Source organism: Nyctereutes procyonoides, unplaced genomic scaffold (assembly GCF_905146905.1).
Source record: "Nyctereutes procyonoides isolate TBG_1078 unplaced genomic scaffold, NYPRO_anot_genome, whole genome shotgun sequence".
NCBI classification, from domain to species: Eukaryota; Metazoa; Chordata; class Mammalia; order Carnivora; family Canidae; genus Nyctereutes; species Nyctereutes procyonoides.
Window position 1 is genome coordinate 806,643 of NW_026575037.1, and position 22,193 is coordinate 828,835.

The 22,193-nt window shown below is 33.2% G+C and overlaps 1 protein-coding gene across 1 annotated transcript in view; it reads left to right on the top strand.

The window, feature by feature from the left end:
• SUCO (SUN domain containing ossification factor) overlaps positions 1 to 22,193 on the top strand; it is a 116,316-nt gene that overhangs the window by 85,751 nt on the left and 8,372 nt on the right. The window contains exons 16-26 of the mRNA XM_055319020.1: positions 461 to 481; positions 664 to 719; positions 1,218 to 1,309; positions 1,794 to 1,859; positions 8,302 to 8,370; positions 9,135 to 9,225; positions 11,895 to 13,058; positions 16,041 to 16,128; positions 19,189 to 19,293; positions 20,819 to 20,973; positions 21,434 to 21,525. Coding sequence (XP_055174995.1) covers positions 461 to 481; positions 664 to 719; positions 1,218 to 1,309; positions 1,794 to 1,859; positions 8,302 to 8,370; positions 9,135 to 9,225; positions 11,895 to 13,058; positions 16,041 to 16,128; positions 19,189 to 19,293; positions 20,819 to 20,973; positions 21,434 to 21,525 — 1,999 coding nt within the window. The remainder of the gene's footprint in view (positions 1 to 460; positions 482 to 663; positions 720 to 1,217; positions 1,310 to 1,793; positions 1,860 to 8,301; positions 8,371 to 9,134; positions 9,226 to 11,894; positions 13,059 to 16,040; positions 16,129 to 19,188; positions 19,294 to 20,818; positions 20,974 to 21,433; positions 21,526 to 22,193) is intronic.

Here is a 22,193-nt window from a genome sequence, read left to right on the forward strand (position 1 = left end):
TAAATATGATTTTATATAATGCTAATTAATCTTTTTATCACTATGTAAATGCTTGTGCATATCAACATATATATCCATAGATACATAATACATATCTATAATATTTGAATTAATATGACACAGATTGTTTCTAGATATTCTTTATTAGTTTTAGAATGCTTTTATTCCTGACAGATAAATAAAATAGCAGCAGTGAATTTTAGGTTATTCAACTTAACCTTAAAGTTAATTTATTATTTCATTACAGTTAGATTATATTTTCTAGCCATGATGGTAAAAATTTTAATTATTGGCTTGATTCTGCAAAGAAATAAGAGTACTACAATGTTATCCATCACACAGTATATGGCTTTCTAAACTTTAATTATACAATATAATTTACAAATATTAAATGTTGCTTATGGCATGTTATCCAGACTTTGGAACTGATTTCTTTTTCTTTTCCTTTCTCTTGCTTCAGATGTTCATCAAGTACATAAAGGTTAGCAACCTTCTCTTTTGCAATATTGAATACAGGGCATGGCATATTACTGCATGGCAAAAAAGCAAAACTTATAATTATTGACTTTTGGGGAAATGAAGACTTTATTTTTAGAAATTTGATGAAAGAAACTGAATATATTGTTAGATAATCTCACGTGCACTGTGCTTTTTATTCTTTAGGTAGAGTTGGTATCACATTTTGGATCAGAGCACTTTTGTCCATTAAGCCTTATAAGGTAATACAGAACAACATTTATCGAGTGACTTATTTAAAAAAAAAAAAAAAAAAGATACACAAAAGTCCCAGTATATTTAAAGTGAGGAAATGATTTTCTGTTATGTGAAGTTAATATTATAGAAATAGAAGCTGTTAAAACCTTGTTCTTGAATCCATTTTAGAAAAATGTAAGAATTTGCTTTAAGAAAAAAATAACCATTATATGTATCTGGTTTAGTTTGCTTGCTGTTTTGCTATGATAATAATATATGGAAAATTCTTAGACTAATATTAAAACTGGCCATCACATTTTTAAATGCCTTAAATAGATTACAATTTTAATGGAAACAGTGGGTGGGTGACTACAGTGTAAGAAACGGTCATTGTTTTGGAGTCCAGAAGCTAATGGCTCTCAAAAAAATAACCAAAGTTAATGTATTTTGTCATTTATTATGAAGAGATGAGTCTTAACAACTCTGTTTTGTTTTAAAGTCTTTAATGAAATTGTTGTTAATAGGGTATTTGGCACTAGCATGGTTGAAGAATATGAAGAGATTGCTGATTCCCAGTATCAGTCAGAACGTCAAGAATTATTTGATGAGGACTATGGTAAGTGACTTTAAGAGAAATGACTATTATATGTATTTTTTTGTTTTTTAAAGTCTAATATTAGTCTGTAGGGGTAGGAGAAGGTTTTATGTCACCCTCAATTACTACTCTATCAATTCTTGTTTTAAGAGATTTTAAATCATAGCCTGAAAAATTGAATTTTTCCCTTCCTTAATTTTCCTATAAGTGAAATGAAAACATTTACTAGGGGTTGGTAAAGTAGATGGAAAGCTTAATAAAGTCTTAATAAATGTGATTAAAATTTTGGTAAGCAGTGGAATTATTTTCCTTGGTTTACAATATCTGTTTGACAAATGGTTTCTGAATCTTATTTTCGATTTGTGAACATATTTTAGATGTATAGTGAATATTTATTATAAAATATGCTTTAAATAGCTGACTTTGACAGGACATAATTTGAGCTTTTAAACATATTATTGGAGATAGTTCTTAGTGTAATTACCTTCATTTTCTCTTTAAATAGATTATCCACTGGATTATAATACTGGAGAGGATAAATCCTCAAAAAATCTTCTTGGTTCTGCTACAAGTGAGTATTTGGGGATTTTCCTAGACATGATTAAAGTATTTCCCAACTTTTTTTTCCCTGACATATGTGGATATTTTGTTGTGGTATATAGTTTAGGAAGCTCCTACTCCCAGTATTGAACTGAAGTTGAAATCAAAGATAGTGGCTTTGAAATGTATTTCCATAGGAATAAGACTAGAAAGATTAGATGAAAAGAAGAGAGGAAAAAGTGCAAGCACAAGTTTGTTCTTCTACCCTAAGTTCTTATATTTTTAAGCAAATTCCTTGGAAGAATGGGTTATTAATTTACTTGGGAAAAGAATTATCAGAGGTTCTAAACCATATCAATAGAAGTATCTGGGTAGTCCTACTGGATGGGAAAGAAGTTCGAATGGTAGTTCAGAGGTAGTATGCATCAGTGAAATCCCAGCAAACAATGATTTGTTGATTTGTTAATGTAGTTAGTTTCTTATTTAATTACAGACTATAAAGGCTGTTATCCATAATAATAATGATTCTCAAGCAATAACAGTAATAGTAATAATAATATATTCTTTGTAAACTAAAGAAATAATGACTAAGATACTAGTAGTTTATTTTTTGTCATGCCAGCCTATTATCTAAACCTAGTGATAGGCTGGCTTAAGGAGACTCTTGGAAAGACCAACTGACACTTTATTTTACTGTTATAATTCAGGTAGGTATATTTTAATGGTTGTTATTTTTGGTTATTACTAAAGAATATAAAATCGTGAAAGGAGTTTTATTTTTAATTGGAGATTAACAAGTGAATATAATAAAAGTAAAGCTTAGTAAAATCAATGGCTAATTTCTTGTGATTTTCCTTTGTTGCTTCTCGTGAGTTGAGTTGCTTGAATCTCAATCTCCTGGTATAAATTGTCTTTATACCTTTTTAGGATACTCAGCCAGTAGTATATCTACTTAGGTAGTATTTAGTATAGTATAGGTGCAATATATGGAGCTGGGAGTTGTTTCTGGTTTTTTTTCATCTTTTCTTTTTTCTGTTCCCTTTTTCCACTTTTGCTCTCCATAGAAAAATGTAGCCTTCGGTGGACTTTTTAAAGCATAGGAAGAAGAATGATAAAAATTCCTGTATAAGAGGAACCCTTTTATGTAATATTTAACTTTGTTGGATATTAGCTCAATATACTTTGTTTCACTCTATTGCTGGTCAACTGACTTTCTATTTATTAGTGACTACTTTTAAGTAGCATTCTTAGCTATCTAGTTCGTGATAGTATTATTGATGATAGTATTAATTAGTTTTATTTAAGTAATTAGTATTGATGATAGTATTAAAAATAGGTGGTTCATTCACTGCTATGGGATAGAATCTTTTAGGAGTGAAAACCTGATTCTGTTTTATCTCTCTGGATGTTAATATTATTGTTCATGTCCTTAAATCTGTATTAAAAATTCTGTGGTACATAGTAATCATCATAGCTCAATGATGTTGTATTAGCTGTCTAGAAGCATTCTTATTTTATGGAATCAAAACATAGTCCCAAACTGAAAGATCTCTAGCTTCTGATAGTTACTTGGAGAGGAAGGGGAACCTTAGGGAAGTAATAGCTTACCATAGTTTTAGATAAAGGAAAATCCTGTTGATATTCTTGATTTCTTTTTCTATATTCTTAAGGGATTAACTCCTAAACAAAACCCAGTTTATATCTCAATGGAGGACATTTCTCTATTTGCAATCACTTCTCTGACCAAGATATTATTTGATTTAATGAGATAAAGAATCTTCTTTATATCCAACTTTTGGGATCCTTTTCCTCAAAAATGTGTTTCTTGGTAACATTTTTTCTTTTTGTGGATCTCTGAAAACGTAGTCTATTTACCTTTCATTGTTCTAATACTGAAAGAATTTGTTTAGTGAGAGGAAGGGAGGGTGGGAGGGTGTCAGCAAAGCCTAAACATAGAAAACTGGGTTTAAAAAGACCCCTATCTCTTGAAGTTTCAGAAAAAAGGCAATCGTAGCTGGTAGTGATAAGACTTTGGTGTCATAAAGGCTATAGACATGACCTAGCACAGCTATCTTCTACACTTATTCCTCTAGTTTTCTGTGAAGAGTGGGACTATTTCTGAGCCTGGCTTTGCTACCACCTGGTGGTATAACATTTAAGGAGTAAATAACAGTAGAATCAGGCCAAAGAGGTAATCTCTGGCATTGAAATAACTGAATTTGACTAGCATCATCATACTATGAATTAGCTTGAAATTGGCCAATTTTGAAACTGATTAACTTTTAAAATTTACATAGTAGCTCCAAAACAGAATTCTGTGGCTTTAATCTTTTTTTTTTTTTTAAAGCAGAGGCAGAGGGAGAGGGAGAATCTTAAGCAGACTCCATGACCAGCACAGAGCCCAACAAGGGGCTGGATCTCAGAACGCTGAGATCATGACCTGAGCCAGAATCAGGGGTTGAACACTTAACTGACTGAGCCACCCAGGCACTCCTCCCCCCCCCCCTTTTTCCTGTGGCTTTAATCTTAATGGAAACTCCTTTTTTTCCTATTGGTATTGAGCATTTAGTAGTTACAGGAAATAAATGTCACCAGGGTACATTGCTTCTATTGGCACTTGGTTTTCAGAGATATACATACTATATATTTGGACATTCTTGACATTATATAATTTTCTTAACTACCATACTAAAAAGGGAGAAACTATTATGTTAGAAAAAGCAGCATTCTTGACTTTGTGTATATGCTAGTTATGGCAGCTCTTCTGCTTGATTCTTTTATTTACATTCTTTAACCAAAACATTTAACTATTGTACATCAACAAAAATTCTTCATATCACTCTGCTTTCCTTGTGCTTTGTCATGTGGATTTTCCAAACCACTTTCTACTTTTGGTATTCTAGCAGGTCTGCCTTTACTCCTAAATACGGTCTGCATTTTTTCTAGACTCGCTTAAAGGCCAGGTTTCTGTGTATATGTTTAAGACAAAATAGTTTTTGTGTTCTTTTATATCAAAGTATTTTTTTATGAATGTATGTATTTTAAAGACCTAGAAGGAGAAATGAGAATGCAGGTGGGCATGCAGCAGAGGGATCTAAATACACATGGGAGGAAATCATTATTTTGTTGCTTTGTCCTGTTATATTGTAGCATAAGTAGTTTGTTTTCCTTATCAAAGAGTCATAGTGTACTGGAGACTGAGTATAACATGTTGATGGTCCTTGGGGAGAATTCATTCCTAAAAGAATGAGATTGGATGAATAGTGCCCTGCTCTAAGATAAAGGAGTTGGCTAATCTGGGAGAAATTAAAGGACAGATACCTAGTTTGGTGCTATGTTGCAAATTATTACCTTAGTCTATTCAGACAGTTTTTTAGTGGCCACATTATGATTTTGACAAGGTATCATGTGCTTGGATGCAAATTGGGAATGGTCAGAATAGAATATTCACAAAGCTGCTTTCACTCAAAAGACAAAATGAGACTACATTTGGCAGTGTTCTGTGAACAGAGCAAAATTATTTTTAGATGGGCCGAGAATGTAGAAATTTGCCAAATTTTGCTTTTGTTACCAAGTATCCCCCTGAAATTATGATAGTTAGTATTTTTCAATGATGGATGATGTTAATCTTCTTTAGGTTAAAAAATAAGACTTTAAAGCTGTTTTCTTTACACAGATTGATAGATGTGTTCTTCTTGAATTCTTTAGCAGTAAATGCCCCAAAATTTGAATGTCAAAAAATTTATTATCTGAGGTAAGATTGCCCTTTGAAGTACAAAGGACTTTTGAGTATAGATTTGATTCCAGAATTTGGATTCTGTGAAGTAGTCAGCTTTGACTGAACTTTAGCTTGCAGGCTAAGTAGAAGATCATATATTATTGTAATATTGGTTGACATTAAAAGTGGATTTATGAGGAAATAAAAGTGTTTCCATTGCTACTTTATCTTGGTTTGTGAGAAAAAAAGGTGTTTCCATTCCTGTTTTTTTTAAGTTTTTATTTAAATTCCAGGTAAGATACAGGGTGATAATAGTTTCAGATGTACAAGATAGTAATTGAACACTTTCATATAACATCTGGTGCTCATCACAGCAAGTGCACTTCTTAATCTCCATCACCTATTTTACCTTTTCCCTCCACTCGGGTAGCCATCAGTTGTTCTCCATAATTAAGTCTGGTGGTTTGCCTACTTTTCTCTTTTTTTCCCCCCTTTGCTCATTTGTTTTGTTTCTTAAATTCCACATAGGAATGAGGTCATATAATATTTCTTTCTCTGACTGACTTATTTCACTTAGCATTACAATATCCATGTCATTGTGATTGGCACGATTTCATTTTTTATGGCTGAGTAATATTCCACTGTGTATATATAGTCCTTTTTCTTACCATTCATCAGTTGATGGACACTTGGGCTGTTTTCATAATTTGGCTATTGTAGATAATGCTGCTATAAAAACATCAGGGTGTGTGTATCCCCTTGGTGTAGTGTTTTTGTATTTTGGGGATAAATACTCAGTAGTGTGGATACTGGATCGTGGGATAGTGCTATTTTTAACTTTTTGAGGAACCTTTGTACTGTTTTCCAGAGTAGCTGCACCAATTTGCATTCCCACCAAGAGTTCAAGAGGGTTCCCCTTTCTCCACATCCTCTTGAAGTCTGTTGTTTTTTGTATTGTTGATTTTAGCCATTCTGGCAGGTGTGAGGTGATAACTCATTGTAGTTTTGATTTGTATTCCTTCATAATCAGTGATGTTGAACATCTTTTCATGTGTCTGTTGGCCATCTGTATGTTTTCTTTGGAAAAAGGCCTACTTCAGATCCTCTGCCAGTGTTTTAATTGGATTTTTAATTTTTTGCCATTGAGTGGTATAAGTTCTTAATGTATTTTGGATATTAACCCCTAACCAGATATCTGATTTGCAATTTTTTTCTACTGTTGCAAAATTGGCTGACGTTAAAAGTGGGTTTATGGAGAAATAACCGAATTTTCATTGCTGCTTTACCTTGGTTTGTGAGGAAATACTGTGTTTCCATTCCTGTTTTTATCTCATGTGTTAGCTTAAGAATCAACACTGCTTCTTTGTTTTCTAGTTTGTCTGGTCAAAGGAAGGGCAAAGATTGATGTAAAATCCTAGATATATACAAACAAGTACAAAGCTTTTGTGTGTTATACCAAAATGATTGGAACAAAGTACCATTCCTGTACTTTGTAAAGATTTAAATTTATGACTACCAGTTATCATTTTAAACTAAGATTTCTTACTGCTTTCTCTTACCATAAAACATATATCTACAGGGCTAGCTCCAGGTGACAGTGCTTGGCTTCTTCTCAATTTTCTAGATAGGGTGTTAGCTTTCCTCCCTTTGAGCCTTTCCTACTTTTCACATCTATGATTTTCACTGAAAGTGATGAAAACCATACTATGTATCTCTTAGGAAAGGAAACCAAACTGATGAGGCTTAATTAAGTAGCCCTTGCCAGATACTAATATTTTAATAGGATAAATACCTGATAACAGGTGAATTAACTTCTAGTAGAATTTTAGAGATTAGATTGGAGATGGAAATTAACTTCTGTTAAAATTACATTATAGAAGGAAACCACCTGTTCTTAGCACCAGCTTTTCATGAAGTTAGGTATTTTGTGGTACTCATGTATCATAATCAGATTTATTCAGATCTTTGGCTATTTATTCAGATATTAAGGGTTTCACTTTATTCATCATTCAAAAACCCTCTTTAGAAAGAAAGATAGAATTCCTGGGTATACAGATTGCTTTACCTACAACACTGAGAGTTTTATGACATTGACTTAATCTGCCCATGTCCATACCCACCCAATTCACAAAAGAGTCTGTTTAATGTATTATCCATTAAACATCATTAAAAATTATCAAAGAAATCTGATTCTATGCAATATTAACTTGGGATTTAACTATATTATCAACAGATAATATATGTTCCTAGTTGAAAATAAAATTTTTCTGCTCTCCTTTGGATAATAATCTTCCCATTTTATTTACACATATAAAAATTGCCTGTTCTTCATGCTTTTTTTTTTGTTTTAAACTGTAGAAACTTTTTAAAGAAAGACAAGCTTTTCTGTAAAATACTAATTTTGGTTGTCACATTTTTCTCTCTCTGCCCCAACATGGGCTATATGTTGAATTTTACTTGAATTTTGTAATATGCTGAAATTAGTGTTTTGGCAAAAGGTTTGGGAAGCTTTACCAAAAAAGTATAATTAAGTTTTAAATTCCTTCTGAACATAAAAATTCAGATTTATGTTTTATACTTTTTGGCTGAAATTTGTGTCCTAGATTGGACTTACATAGTAAGATGAAGAAAAAGGTAATTAGTCCAAAAAGATGCAAAAAGACCATTATAAATGGTTTTTTGACTATCTGATATTAAGCTATATAAGAATTTTTAGGTGTATTAGTATTTTTTTTCTGATTGAATTTTGTTTTAGATGCCATTCTAAATATGGTGAATATTGCCGCTAATATTCTGGGAGCAAAAACTGAAGACCTGACAGAAGGTACCTAATCATTTTATGGGTCTTTTAAATATCTGATACTCCAGGGGTCATTCTAGTTAGGAAAATTAATTAATAAGCCAAACAATTTGATTTTTCATTTAGAAATATAGAAATGATACAAAGGGACTTACCAATCTTCTGTTACCCATTGTTTATTTGAATTTCACAAGTTCTCTCTTATAATAGGATCCTGTCTATATAAAATTCATGAAGTTGTTTTTTGACTCTTCCTGTTGTAGAAGTAATAATTCTATCCCTTATCTCTTTGATGCTCTAAGGATACTATATGCATGATTTTATTTATCAAATAATTACTCAATTTAGAAAGTGATTTTTTTTCCCCTACAGAATGCCAAATAAAAGTATTAATAGCAAGAAGAAACCATCTTGCCTTTTTCATTCTTAGAAAATACTTAGTTTCAAGTGCAAACTTAAAATGACCCATACATTTCTTCTCATTCTCTTTAGTTACTCCTTTAGATGTCTAGAAGGCATGCTAATCATGTAAGATTACACAAAATTTATAGTCATTTTACTTGCTTTATCTGAGAAGTTGAGAAAGAATATGCATTATTTGTAGTTCTGACTTTGTATTATCATTTCTTGCTAAAAGAACTTTGTTGGAAGAAAATAAAGTCTTCAGTAGCAAACCTGTTTTACTTTTTCTCCCTCAGAAACTAAAGTTCTTTATTTGTTATAGTGAAATATCTTCATGGTATAGCTTTTTAAAATTAAACTCAACATGGGTATCTTTCTTAAAATAGGAAATAAAAGTATATCTGAGAATGCCACTGCCACAGCTGCACCTAAAATGCCTGACTTAGCTCCTGTTTCAACTCCTGTTCCATCACCTGAGTAAGTTATATTGTGATATTAGAGTTCTGTTAAAATGGAGAGCTAAGTGTACTAGTACATAGAAAGGTACTTGAGATTTGTGTGTGAAATGATTATAGAAAGCTCTGAATCATAAGGCAGGCATTCCACAGCCACTTAAAATATCTCTGAATTGCTTTTTGGCACCAGGAATACACTTCACTCCAGACCAGACATCTGTTGTTTTGATATTATATATTACCTTTATTATTCACAACACTGAATCTTTTTCTTATTGCAAATAATTGGCCTAATTCTGCAGGAATAGGTTTGAGGACAAATTTTAAAAGCTTGCTTTCATTAAGTTCAAATTTAAAAGCATTGATTGAATACCTGTGCTGTGCCTCAAAAGCTATAAAGGGTGCCTGAAATACCTAGAGCAGTGATTCTTAAATTATGTGTTTGTCTCTCAGCAAACTCTTACTCTGTTCAGTTTCTTAAACTGAATTAGATTGAGGTCTTTTCCCAGGTTGCAGTGGGCAACTATGGGCAGAAATGCCTGTCATATAGCTAACGTAAAACACCCTCATTTTTTTTTAGTCTTCCTACCAGAGATGATTAAGGTTTTTTGACACCTCTACCCCTTATCTATAACAGATAAGCACATAGACTGGATAATTGGGTATAGTTACTATAAGTTTATGTGTATTTCATTATACTCTGTAAAATTTTGAAGGCCCTTTCTCTCAGAAGAAATCTGCTTAACAGGATAAGATAATTGAATAGGATACATGAAAGGTGCAGTGGGTATGGTTTAAGCTGCAGTTAATTTAAGTTGTTAATTCCTAAATAACATACTAATTCAAAATTGAGATTTTTGTGCTTTGAAGGGCACAATGACAAATTTGTATTCTGTGTTAATTCAGAAAATGACTAAAGATACTTTTTTATTGAATGACTACAGCATTATATGTCATAGATTCCTAGAAGGTACTAAGAAATCTATTTAGGATAGGGTGGTATTTCTAATTACGTGGAGCTGTGATTGCTAGTCCCATTTTTGTAACTATGCTTCTTCAGTTAATAACACATACTATGTCTTCTTTTTCAAAACTGAAGGAAACTGACTTCACTTTATATATGTACCGACATACACATATATACACTTACTCCCCCCATGTATACATAAGAATATTGGTTGAAAGATACTACATCAGTCTAATGTAGTGGTTTTTACCTTTCTCTATTAGTTTTAGTTTATTTACTTATAATTTAAAAAAAAGATTTTATTTATTCATGAGAGAGGCAGATACATAGGCAGAGGGAGAAGCAGGCTCTCCCCATGGGGAGCCCGATGCCCAACTTTATTCCAGGATCCCGGGATCATGCCCTGAGCTGAAGGCAGACACTTAACTACTGAGCCACCTAGGTGTCCCTCTATTAGTTTGATTTTAATAGACTTTTTAATCTAATTGCTTACTTTTTAATTTATGTTTCTTATTTATTTTAAATTCTTTTTGATGACTTTATGGCAGTCCTTTGAAGAAGAAAACTGAAATTGAAGAATACATGATAGGGTGTCACTGTTAAAGTTACTTTGAAGAGATGACTTACTTTCTTTTCTCAGGTTTGAGTTTTTTAAAGTACAGCTCTGATGAGGTATATATAGATGGTATACAACTTAATTTGTACCAAATTAACTCAATTAGTTTTTCTCCCTCCCTTTCAGACACTGCTCCTTTTTACTGTCATAATTTATATTGTAAATAGTAAGCAATAAAGATGTAAGAAATGTTATTAGTCTATGTTTTAGTTTTGCCCATTTACTTACTGTCAACAAGATGAAAGTCTAGGTTTTAGATACTATTTTATTACTACCTTTGCTATTATGATATTAGTCTTTATTCAAAGACATTTCCTGGCATTCTTAGTAATTTTTCAGAGTAGGAAAATTATATATGGAGATGTTTCTTTTTGGTATTCAAATTAGTTTTTCAGATTGTATGTTTTATGCTGTAAGAGCTGCATCTGGAAATTTATTATATTTATCTTAGAATGAACCACAGATGTTATAATTTATAGCACTGTTCTTACCAGCTCCATCCCCCCACACTTTCCTGCCTTACATACATACTCTAGATCCTAGAGATGGGATTAAATTACAGATGAGGGCACTTTATTATTAGCCAGGACAACTCTAATGAAAAGTTGTTAAATATTTGGCTTAAATAATAGAAAATTAGGTCAGATGATTTTAAAATTATTTTGGGGAGAGAGGGATGGCAGAAAATTGTGTGTGTGTGTGTGTGTGTGTGTGTGTATGTAATGCTACCCTGGAATTCCTCACATCATCCACAGAAAAATTTTTTGAAAAACCTAGCTATCTTTTGAAAGCATGATACTCAAATACAAAGTGCATTCATAAGTATTAAGAATCCACATATAAGCAATCCACAATAATCAAGTTTGATTTAGTAAATAGGGGGATTTGAGTCATCTGGCTGATCAGTTGATAGATGATCTTTCTATTACCATTTCTGAACAATACTTGCTTTTATAGTGAAAATGACTTGAAGGGAAAAATTCATCCAAAAAAAAACATTTCAGTTTCTCCTATATTTCTAGTCTTCCTTTTATTCAATGTATGATACAGTGATTTTTTAGCATAATTTTAACTTTAGATTTCTAATTAAATTTGTGTGTATTTCTAGGTTTATAACCACTGAAGGACACATACACGATACAGAGCTCTCATCACCAGATACTCCAAAAGAGAGTCCCATTGTACAACTGGTTCAAGAGGAAGAAGAGGAGGCAAGTCCATCTACAGTGACCCTTCTGGGTAGTGGTGAACAGGAGGATGAATCATCACCCTGGTTTGAGTCAGAGACACAAATATTTTGCAGTGAATTGACCACAATTTGTTGTATTTCTAGTTTTTCAGAATACGTATATAAATGGTGTTCAGTTAGAGTTGCTCTTTATCGGCAACGTAGCAGAACTGCTGTGGGTAAAGGAAAAGATCGTCTTGTGTTGGCTCAACCACCATTACTGCTTCCTGCTGAATCAGTGGATGTTTTAGTATTGCAACCTCCGAGTGGAGATTTGGACAGTAAGAGAAAGGAAAAGGATGCTGAAACTATCGATCTAGGTGACTTAAGTAGTATGAACCAAGGTGATTTGATTAATCACAGTGCAGATGCAATTGAACTTGAACCAAGCCATCCTCATACTCTTTCTCAGTCTCTTATCTTAGATGTTACTCCAGAAATCCATTCATTATCTAAAATAGAAGTGTCTGAGCCTATTATATATGAAACAGGACCTACACCATCTCAAGTGATCCCTCAAGAGAGTTCTGTTGAAGTTGATAATGAGACAGAAAAAAAGTCTGAGAGTTTTACTTCTATAGAGAAGCCACCTGTGATCTATGAAACAAATAAACTTAATGAAGTAATGGATAATACTGTAAAAGAAGATATAAACTCCATGCACATCATCACAAAGCTATCTGAAACAACAGTGCCACCTGTAAACACAGCTACTATGCCAGACGGTGAAGATGGGGAAGCCAAAATGAACATAGCTGACACACCAAAGCAAATTTTGACTCCTATTATGGATTCTTCTTCATTACCTGAAGTAAGAGAAGAAGAACAGTCTCCAGAAGATGCCCTATTAAGAGGGCTACAGAGGACAGCTACAGACTTTTATGCTGAATTACAAAATTCTACAGATCTAGGATACAGTAATGGAAATCTTGTACATGGATCAAACCAAAAGGAGTCAGTATTTATGAGACTTAATAATCGTATAAAAGCCTTAGAAGTAAACATGTCTCTCAGTGGTCGCTATCTGGAGGAACTTAGTCAAAGGTGAGCTTTATAATCAATTAGCACAGTCCACTTTGCATAGTAAGGTAAGTAGCAGAGTATGACTTGTAAATAGAGGAGGAAAGGATTAGTTATCTCATGATAGTAGTAGTCAGTGCCATTTTTATTTTATTTTATTTATTTTATTTTGCTTTGTTTTATTTTATTTTATTTATTATTTTATTTAGATTTTATTTATTTATTCATGAGAGATACAGAGAAAGGCAAAGGGAGAAGCAGGCTCCCCATGGAGAGCCTGATTTAGGACTTGATCCCAGGACCCTGGGATGATCACGACCTAAACCAAAGGCAGATGTCTAACCACTGAGCCACCTAGGTGCCCCTAGTTAGTGCCATTTTAGCTGGAGAGCAAGTTACTTGGATATCAATCAATGAATTGATTTTCTTTTTTAAAAATACTAAGTGATGTAATATCTTTATAAAATAGGGTGACAACAACTTGAATTATCTTTAATCAGTTTCTCCTTTCTTCTGTTGTTTAACTTTAGCCACTTTTACTATTGGGTTCCCAGAGTAATCATGTGAAACTTACAGCATTATAACATGTATATCTGTACCGAATATGCAATACCTATAAAAACTATAGATGTCAAAGATCATAGTGGAACTAGACCAGATATCAATTAAGAGTTTAAATAAGTGAATACTAGAATAAACTGAACTGGATGATTAGGGAACATTTACAGTCTTTCAAACAAATCTTAGAATCCTAGTTCTAATTGTGATAATTTATGCTCTTGTGGTCATAAGTGCCAGTGTGCTTATGCAGCGATTAGGACCCCAGGCACAGTTCTCCATTTTTTTTAATACCTGTTTATTCTTTATCCCCTAAATGTCCAGTGTCCTTAGGGCTTCTCTTTCAACATTTTGTAACCACTTGGGCATTAAGTGTCCAGAATTTCTGAAGCACCACCTTTCCCTACTCCTTTTTTTTTTTTTTCCCTACTCCTTTTAAATCAAAATGCTACTAATGAGATGTCATCATTATATTCTAATGGGTTTCCCCCTAATCCATACAGACAGTTTATTGGCAAATTATATGTGCGTGCATGCTCATTTAAGTACCTCCTACTTGGGGTGCCTAGTGAGTCTGCTCATCGGGGAGTCTGCTTCTCCCTCCAGCTCTACCCTTCCCCCGCTCGTGCTTTCTGTCTCTTCTCTCAAATAAATAAAATCTTAAAAAAAAAAAAACAAACCCAAAACCCTCCTATCTGCTTCTCCTTACCCCAACTGTCTCCCTAAGGGAACAACAGAAATCATTAATAACTTTTTTATTTTTAATTGAGATATAATTGACACTAATTTCAGGTATGCAACATAATGATTTGGTATTTGTATATATTGTGAAATGATCACCACAATAAGTCTAGTTAACATTCATTACTATACAGTTCCAAGATTTTTTTCCTTGTAACAAGAACTTTCAAGATCTATTCTCCTAGCAACTTTCAAATAGAGTATTGTTAACTATAGTTACCATGCTGGACATTACATCCCCATTACTTACTCATTTCATAACTGGAAATTTGTACCTTTTGATCCTCTTTGCCCATTTCTCCCATCTCCCATCCTCTACCTCTGGCAACCACCAATTTGTTCTCTGTATCTATGAGTTCGAGGGTATTATTGTCATCATCATTATTATTATTATATTCCATGTATAAGTGAGATCATATGGTATTTTTCTTCTCTGTCTGATTTATTTAACTTAGCGTAATGCCCTCAAGTTCCATCCATCCATGTTGTTGCCAATGGCAAGATTTCCTTCCTTTTTATGGCTGAATCATATTTCAGAGTGTGTGTGTGTGTGTGTGTGTGTGTGTGTGTGTGTGTGTGTGTGTGTTGGGAGAGGGTGAGAGAGAGAGAGACCACATTTACTTTATCCATTTATCCTTTGATAAACATTTAGGTTGTTTCCATGTCTTGGCTATTGTACATAAGGCTGCAGTGAACATGGGAGTACATAAATTTTTTCAACTTAGGGTTCTTCATTTTCTTCAGATAAGTACTCAGAAGTGAAGTTGCTGGTTTATAGAATAGTTCTATTTTTGATTTTTGAGGAACTTCCCTATTGTTTTACAGAGTGGCTGCATCAATTTGCATTTCTACCCACAAGGGTTCCCTTTCTCTACATCCTTGCCAAACATGTTATTTCTTACCTTTTTTTTTTTTTATTTCTTACCTTTTTGATAATAGCTATTCTAACAGGTGATCTCTCATTATGATTTTGATTTGCATTTCCATGATGATTAGTGATGTTGAGCATCTTTTCATGTACCTGTTGGCTGTCTGTATGACTTCTATGGAAAAAGCCTGTTTAGCTCTTCTGCCAGTGTTTTAATTGGGTTTAATTTTTTATTATTGGATGGTATACATTCTTTATGTATTTTGGATATTAACTCCAATCAGATATATGAGTTACCTTTTGCTGTACCACAGCTTTTTAGTTTGGTATGTACTCCACTTGTTTATCTTTGCTTTTATTGTCAAATCCAAAAAGCCATCACCAAGATCAATGTCCAAGAGCTTACTACCTGTGTTGTCTTCTGAGTTTTATGATTTCAGGCCTTACATTCAAGTCTTTAATCGATTATGAGTTACTTTTTGTGTATGGTCGAAGATAGTGGTCCACTTTCATTCTTTGCATATGGCTGTCCAGTTTTCCCAAAACCCATTTATTGAAGAGACTGTTCTTTCCCGTTTCATATTCTTGGTTCCTTTGTCATAAATTAATTGATCATATATGTAACTAATCTTATATAGTAGCAAGATGTGTAGAATTGGTGTTAAGGTAGTAAATACTTCAAGGGACCTCTTTATTTTACCTTTGTAAATGTTTCAGGCCTCAATAAGAGTCATTTTCAAAAAAGTAGATTTATTTCACAGGTTGAAATCAGAAGTTTGTTTACAGTAATAAGTTCATAAGAAATTTAAAGCTAATTTAAATCCTTTCTTACTCCACAGGTACCGAAAACAAATGGAAGAAATGCAAAAGGCTTTCAATAAAACAATAGTAAAGCTTCAGAATACTTCAAGAATAGCAGAGGAGCAGGTTGGTCATCTTCACCCCTTATTTACATTTTATATAGATTTCTTTAGAATTCTATAGGCTCTTGCTAGTAAGAAAGATAAGTAATATTGATTCATTTTTTTCCCCCAATAGGTTAAGATAAGCCTTATAAGATGTCATGTTTGGGAAATTACCTAGCTATCAGCATCTGTATCTCCTCTAGAGATAATTTTCTTGAGCATTATTCCTATTACATTTCCAAGTTTGTGTGTGTATATGTGGTAGAAGTGCATTGGCCTTTTTTTCACGTAACTTTGTTAAACTCCAATCTTTTGATTGCAAATAAGAATAGTTCTGTTTCTTTTTAATCCTTATATCTTTTCATTTCTTCTTTTTTTACTCTCTGTCTCTTGCCTGTCATGCAATATGACTGGTGATATTGGCCATTACCCCGTCTTGTTGATTTTAAGGAAACAATTTCAGTATTGAACGGCTTCAGTGTTGTAATATCCAGATGCTTATTAAAAGTTTTTATGGTGTGTTACTAAAATGAGAAATTTTATACTTTTCTAAAAGCTTATCTGGGACTAGGGGATAATGAGATGAAGTGAGGAGGCCTGAGGTTTCAGAGTTTAGTTGCATCTTACTGCCAGTTCCACACACAATCTATTTGTGGTTCCATACAAATTTCCTCCTTTAGTGTTTTTTTTTTTTAATTGAAGTTTGAGAGTTATTTATGTATTCTGAATACAAGTCCTGTATTAGAGATATGCTTTACAACTATTTTCTCCCAGTTCATTATTTGTTTTGTCATTCTCTTAAAAGTATCTCATGAAGAGAAGTTTTTAATTTATTAAAGCCTACTTACCCATTTTTTCTTTGCTCTATAAAATCTTTCTATAACCTGGGGTCACAAAGATTTTTTTCCTCCGTTTTGTTCTAAAAGTTTTATAGTTTTCATTTTACATTGGGTTTATAATCTATTTTAATTTTTACATATTGCAAAGTATGGCCCAAAGTTCTTTTTGTTGAGGAGGGGGATAGAGAAACATATGTATGATTATCTCTTTATTCCAGTATATTTGTTGAAAAGACTATCCCTTCCTCACTGAATTTCCTTTGTACTTTTGATAAAAAATTAATTCACCATGCATACATGGATCTGTTTCAGGGCTGCTCTTTTGTTCTATTCATCTATTTTTATACTTTTACCAAATTGTTGTGATTACTATAGCTTTAAAGGAACTCTTGAAGTCACATAGTGTGAATCTTCCAACTTTGTTCATCTCTTCCAGAATTGTTTTGACTAATATGGATTTTAGAATCAGTTTGCCAATTTCTACAAAAAAAAACAACATGTTTGCATCTTGGTTAGGATTTTGTTGAATTTTAGATCAGTTTGGAGAACTGACGTCTTAACAGTATTGTCTTCTGACCCATGAACACAGTAGTTAATTAGTTCTTCATTTATTTTAATGGTTAAAATTATTTCCTCTTTATATTTTCTCATCTCAAAAACTTATTTAAATACTTTTAAATAATTTATGTACTATTAACAGTATTAGAAGTAAATCTTGATTAGAAGTGTTAACCAAATTATTAAATTTCATAGTTTTTTCTTTAAATGTTTATAACTGTCTGGAACGTATCAGGATTTATCAAATGTGAGTCACAAGATATAATGAGTCAGATTCAGCATTTTAAAAAGATGAAGTAGGGATCCCTGGGTGGCGCAGTGGTTTGGCGCCTGCCTTTGGCCCAGGGTGCGATCTGGAGACTCCGGATCGAATCCCACGTCGGGCTCCCGGTGCATGGAGCCTGCTTCTCCCTCTGCCTATGTCTCTGCCTCTCTCTCTCTCTCTCTCTCTCTGTGTGTGTGTGTGTGACTATCATAAAATAAATTTAAAAAAAATTTAAAAAAAATAAAAATAAAAATAAAAAGATGAAGTAAGATAGAAAAGTACCACAGTGTATCACAGTAGGGAAATAGGTGAAACTTTTTGTTACAGTTTTATACATCCACATCCACCCTACTCTTGCACATACACACAGTTGAGATTTAAGATTGATTGATTGATTGATTTTTATTTTATTTTTTTAAAGATTTTATTTATTTATTCGAGAGAGAGGCAGAGACACAGGCAGAGGGAAAAGCAGGCTCTATGCAGCAAGCCCAATGTGGGACTCGATCCTGCATCTCCAGGATCAGGCCCTGGGCTGAAGGCAGCGCTAAACCGCTGAGCCACCCAGGCTGCCCTAAGACTTATTTAAATCTAAATTTGAAAAAGTTAGGTCTAGAATGATAAATGGTTATATAGTTAAATAGAGTGTTAGATTTTCTTTACATTCTGTCCTCTTTTACTCCTTCCCAAATTCAGTAGTAAGTTGAAAATTTCAATACAGTCTCCCTAATAAGATTCTTGACCATGAGCATGATGCATAATTCCCTAAAATATGCATGTAGATATTTTACATAAAGACACGTTTGTCAGTTATAAAAGTTTTAAAAATCTAGAGCTGAAGAGATGGATGTTTTTGATTAATTTATTTTTATTGGTGATATTCTAGCATTGACTAGATCAGTTGTAGGTTTTTGACTATATGACATTCTAAGTTCCATTCTAATGTGTGTGATAGAATAGAATTTGTAAAAGCTTAGTATGAGTCTGCTTTATACCCCAAAACATTTTTCAGAACTTTTTCAGCATCTTTTTGTGCTGACACCTTTGGTTTGAGAACATATTTGACAAAGTGATTGTGTTGCATATAGCTGACTATATGCTCGTTCCTGCATATGGAGCCCATATTAACTTGAAGTAATTTATTAACTTCCACTAGACAGTAATCCAAATGTGGCAATAAATGGCAAAATGTTTTTTGTAGGAGTCAGGAAAGGGAGGATTCAACAGTCTCATTTTTTGTTTTTTTTGTGTTTTTTTAATTTCTGGTCACATTTTACAGTACTTGTTCATTAAAAGCTTTCTATTATGTATTTTTTTTCTTGAGAAACTTAGTAATTTTATTGGAACTTGCATGTATATTTAACATATAGATGAAACTTTCACACACACAAAAATAATACTTCTTCTTTCTTTATCATAGGATCAGCGGCAAACAGAAGCCATTCAGTTACTACAGGCACAATTGACCAACATGACACAGCTTGTTTCAAACTTATCAAACACAGTGGCAGAATTAAAACGCGAGGTATTGTTATTGCTGGTATTGTAAGACACATTGCATATATAGAGGTTGTCATAAAGACTGACTTATTAACATGGTATCTAAGAACTTAAACCAAACAAAATAGTCATTTATAGAGAACTTGCTCAGAACACCGGAATGTGGCACTATAATATTTTGGAAATAGATTAATTATGATAATTTTTTGGAAAACAAAGCATTCATAGTTTAGGTCTTACCTAAAATATGGTTATAAAGCAATACTATTAGGCCTTTTGCAAACCACTGGTACTTCCATTTTCAGTTCACAAAGGCTTATTGAGTTGCTTAACAAAGCAAACATTGCATTGATTTAACAAGTATTGAGCATCCAGTGTATGTGAGGTGTAAGCTGTACATTCCTTATGGCATATAGCAGTGAGTAGTCCCTGGCCACAGAACTCTTCTGGGGGAGAGGACAGTAAGATAGAAAATGAAATATGTGTATATGAAGTGATTATGGTAAGGGTTGCTTAGCTAGAGTGATTTGGGAAGGCTTATCTGAGGCAGTGGCATTAGAACTTGAGTGCACAAGAAGAGTTTGCATGCCACAGGAGGCTTAGGGTCAGAACAAACCTGTTACTAGCAGCACTAGGGCAAAGGACCCATGATTAGAAACTGTGTGGTATATCTGAGGGCAGAAAGAAGGCTGGTGGCTGGAATAGAATGAGCAGAAGGAGAGTAAGAAGTACATTCAGGATATGCCAGGGACCCTGTCATAAAGGCCTTTGTAGGCAATTTAGAGTTTGATTTTTACTCTTAGGGAAAGAATTAAGAAGTGACATGGGTCATCTCATTGACTGCACTTTGAGAAACTACCTGTTTGTTGCTCTTTGGAGAATTGCCTCTTGGGGAATAGGAAGAACAGAAGTGGGAAGGAGACTAATTAGGATGCAGTTGCAGTGACCTGGGTGAGGTGATGTTGGTTTGGACTTATATTTTTAGAAGTGGAAAACAGTGTGAAGTTGTTGAATTCAGGGAATGTTGAAGAGAAAGACAAGCCTTGATGAAAGATCGGATGTGTGGGATGAGGAACTAAGGATGATCCTGTGTTTTTGGCTTAAATAACTGAGTAATTGCTGGTTTAGTATTACAAGATGGTAAAGACTAGGCAGAAGCAAGATTTTTTTTTCTCCCCAAGTAGGAATAATACAGATGGAAAAACACAGCAAATGTGGCAAAATGTTAACTATTGATGAACATAGGTGAAAAGGCATGAATATGTTCATTACTGTTTTTAAAAGTTTTCCATAGATTTAAAAATGTTCAAAGTATTGGGGGGGGTAGAGAAGAAAAATTATCTCAGTAGGACATTTTCTAAGTGCATGCCCTTCATTTTATGGTTTTGAAACATATTAAGAAATGCTTAAAATTATTTGTCCTTTGATTTTTATATCCCATTATATTTTTTATAGTATAATTTTTAAATTATAATGACAGGATAAAATAATATATTTAACATTACTATAAAATAAAATATAATAATTATTAGATCCTTTTCTCCTCTCAGGTTTCAGATCGACAAAGCTATCTTGTCATATCTTTGGTTCTCTGTGTTGTCTTGGGACTGATGCTTTGTATGCAGCGCTGTCGAAACAATTCTCAATTTGATGGAGATTATATTTCAAAACTTCCTAAATGTAATCAATATCCAAGCCCAAAAAGGTAGTATATATCAACATTTTATTTCACTATTTTTACTATATTTTATATTTTGAGAAATTTGAATAAGCAAATAATGAGATACTTTCTTTTTCCCATATGATTATCTTAAAACTGCACTGTTAAAACATCATTGTAACTAGCAAGAGATAGTCCTGTATCTGGAAGGTTCTGTAGACTGGTATGAAAAATACGTTAATAGGAAGTACATAAACCCTTGAAATGTTTTAGTTATGAAAGGTGCTTAAATGTGGAATTCAAAGGGAGAAGATAGTAGGTATTTTAATATAGCATCTTTTAGACAATGGTCCTCAATTTTTTTTACATGTAATAGCAATAACTGAAGTATTACATTAGAGATTAGTATTCTGTGGATGTTCAGTTCTCAGTAGCTTCTATCAAGCCCCAAGTGCAAAGTAAATTATACGTAGTTTACTCTGTGCTCATTTTCTTCATGTTTTAGGTGTTTCTCTTCCTATGATGATATGAATTTGAAAAGAAGAACTTCATTCCCACTCATCAGATCCAAGTCTTTACAGTTAACTGGCAAAGAAGGTAGATTTTGTGCAATATATATATATATAAACATGAATCTAACTTACTTCTGGCATAATTACAATGTCAATGTTGTGTTCGAAACCACCTGCAACAATAATGGGTAACCTTCATGTTTGTACTATGTCAGAGCCACTGTATCATTTTCACACTTACTGTCTTTGTTCCTAAAAGCCCAGAGGGTGGGGAAGGAAGGGGGGCTTAGTTTAATTAGCCGTTGGTAGCTTTGTTTGCACATGCTCCTGTTTAGAAGTATTTCTTTTTAGAAAGGGATGTTTGAAAAAGTTCAACAGATTTGGAAAACCTGAATGTGCTCCCATAGCATCCTGTGCTTATCTGCCTCCTCTTCTTGTACAGGTAGGACCCCTTTTGTCTCTAGTTTAGGACTGTGAGGCACTTTCTGAAAAAAAAAAAAAAAAAAATCTAGTCTATCTCTTTTTTTATAGGCCAGGGTCTATAATAGCATTCTATTGTCTAATAGTCAATGAATACTTAAATGTATGAATGTGTACTGAGTGGCTATTTTTTTTATATCTGTTCTTTTAAAATTAGCACTTATTAAGAGACTTATCTTTATACAGTATTAAAATAACCAAGTTAATTATGTATTTCAATTAGAATGGCTTTCTTAATAATTATTGGCTGGCTTCCCTTTCTTAAAGACTTAG